We start from the raw sequence: 2,271 nt of genomic DNA on the forward strand, positions 1-2,271 counted from the left end.
ATACTTCTATTTCCTGTGTGTGTCACTTATTTTTCTAAAAATAAGAAGTCTGTGAAACAGAATTTCTAAACATTTTGATCAGGAATATCCTCCTGGATCATCTCAGCTCAGACTGAGCGTGACACCAGGCCACACCCTCTGACATCATCAAGCCGAGCGGTTTTCCTTCAGCCTGCAGGACATTCACAACATGAAGGGAGAGTCTTCAACTCATTCAGAGAATTAAAATGACCAGACCGTTTAGTCTGATTGAAGCGTGGAACTTTTGATGTTCAGAATAAAATCAAATACACAGAACTGGAAGTCAGAAATGAGGAGTTTGGCTTTGTTTTAGTTAAAACGTCATGTGACTAAAAGCCTCAGAACACTTTGGTTTTTCATTTAACACTTAAAGAATATTGAGAACAACAGAAGAATGAAGAGACCAGCCTCACTCCAGGTCATAGAAATATTTATTTGTCTGTCTATGCTGTGGTTTTCACATGCAAGCTAACGCAGGAATACTGATGTGCAGCCGGAAATCCATCTGAGTCAAACTGCTCCGCTCCACCAGCAGGTTCAATGAGCTTTCAGAGTAAACCCATCCAAGAAAGGAGAAGAATGTTCTCCTCGGATTGGTTTCCCAACAGAGCAGTTTCAGCGATGATGGATCCTGGAGGAGATCTGGGGAGGGAGCACAGGGTGTACAACAGGGGGTTTCCTGAGAGGATATCCCAAAACAGTCCACTTCAGGTGGGGGGCGTCCGTGTGGCGCCCGAAGGTCAGACCTGAACACAAAGGCGCTGCTGCAGCCTGCAGTGATGGGATGCTCTCTGCTCCTCCTGACCAGAAGCTCTAACCCCCCAATCAAATGCCACAACCCCGATGGAAAGAAGATGGAAACATGACCCCAGCTGCAGAAATCAAGTGGGTCTGTCCCGTGGCGTGTAAAAACAACATTTCAAATAGATCTATCTACACAGGTTTCATATAAATCTGCAGCAATCTGAGGTTCAAACAGGAAATGCGTACTCCGGTTTCTTACACAGCGCCATCTAACCATGCATAGAGGAGCAAGACGGAGAACACGAGGCTACATCACAAACATACACAGCAGGGAGGAGACTCCACCCACACCTGCTCCTCGCCAAAAGATTCAAATACTGAAGCTGAAGTCCGTTCAGCACCGCTGGCCACGGGGGCGCAGCCGTGTGAGGAGGGTGTGCATGCATGTCCGTTCAGCCAGGAGAACACAACAGTGCTACATTCAGGGGCAAAACATCCAAGAGTCCAGGCTCACTGATGGAGCCGCTGCAGGTAAAGGGTGGAGTCGTCAAAAAGGGGGTTCTTCACCTCCATCTCCCCCGTCTGCAAAGGAAGTGGGACAGTTCAGTCAGGAACAACATTAACACCAGAGCTCCAGTCTTTACATTCTTTGATTTACTGTAACTTTCAATTGTTAACACGATCATTCCAGTGGAGTCTGCAGCTTTTCTCCTTCAGAAACCACTGGAATTATTGTGTTAGCAGTTAAAAGTTACAGCGCGTTAAAGATTTTGTGTTTAAGCGTCACCGACAACGTTTTAGGTGTTAAAGGGTTAAGAAGGAGGGCAGAGAGAAAAGAGCAGCTTTTTGTCTGATGCTTCACTGCAGGAGGGCACCTGCCCCCCCGACTGGTGATCTGACAGAGATGAGGAGCGCGGTTCACTCACGGGGGCCAGTCCTGGACACTCGTACACCGTGAAGTCTCCGTCCTCGTTCTCCTCGTCTGTGGAGGCTCCGGAGTCGGGAACTTTGGGCTCGTCCCTGTGCCTGCGGGGGCCACAAACAGTCATGTGGAGGAGAACAGATTTACACTGCGTCTGTGTATGTATGTGTATATATATATATGAGAAAAAAACATTGTTTCATTTGAACAGGGAGTTTTGGTGGTGACCTAAACTGAAGCTGAATGATGCCTCAGTTGGTGGGGGGGCTGTAGCCAGGTAATGCCTCAAGGGGGAGCTGTATCCAATGATGCCTCAGATGCCACTTCTTGGGTATGTAAAGACCTGAGCGTCTGTCACTAACAGAGAAGTGAAGGGTTTCAGCCTCTGCCTTCTTGTTTCTATGTGTCACCCAAAGGCTAGCCAGGATCCCGTCTGGAAAGTGGGACCCCAGGAAAGAATTGTACCTACAGTGTTCATGCAGGAGATGCTTGTTTACAGACTACATCAACAAGAGGAGAACATCAGAGAACTAAACCAACAGAACTTCTTCTGCTGCTGCTACTTACACTCTGATCCATACTTT

At 47.6% G+C, this 2,271-nt stretch overlaps 1 protein-coding gene across 1 annotated transcript in view; it reads right to left on the reverse strand.

The window, feature by feature from the left end:
- Positions 1-434: 434 nt before the first annotated feature.
- Positions 435-2,271, reverse strand: part of npdc1b (neural proliferation, differentiation and control, 1b) — a gene marked incomplete in the record, with an annotated part of 22,428 nt that continues 20,591 nt past the window's right edge. Inside the window, 2 exon segments of the mRNA XM_024294566.2 lie at positions 435-1,347; positions 1,692-1,791. Coding sequence (XP_024150334.1) covers positions 1,276-1,347; positions 1,692-1,791 — 172 coding nt within the window.

Source organism: Oryzias melastigma, linkage group LG9, assembly GCF_002922805.2.
Source record: "Oryzias melastigma strain HK-1 linkage group LG9, ASM292280v2, whole genome shotgun sequence".
Classification (NCBI taxonomy): domain Eukaryota; kingdom Metazoa; phylum Chordata; class Actinopteri; order Beloniformes; family Adrianichthyidae; genus Oryzias; species Oryzias melastigma.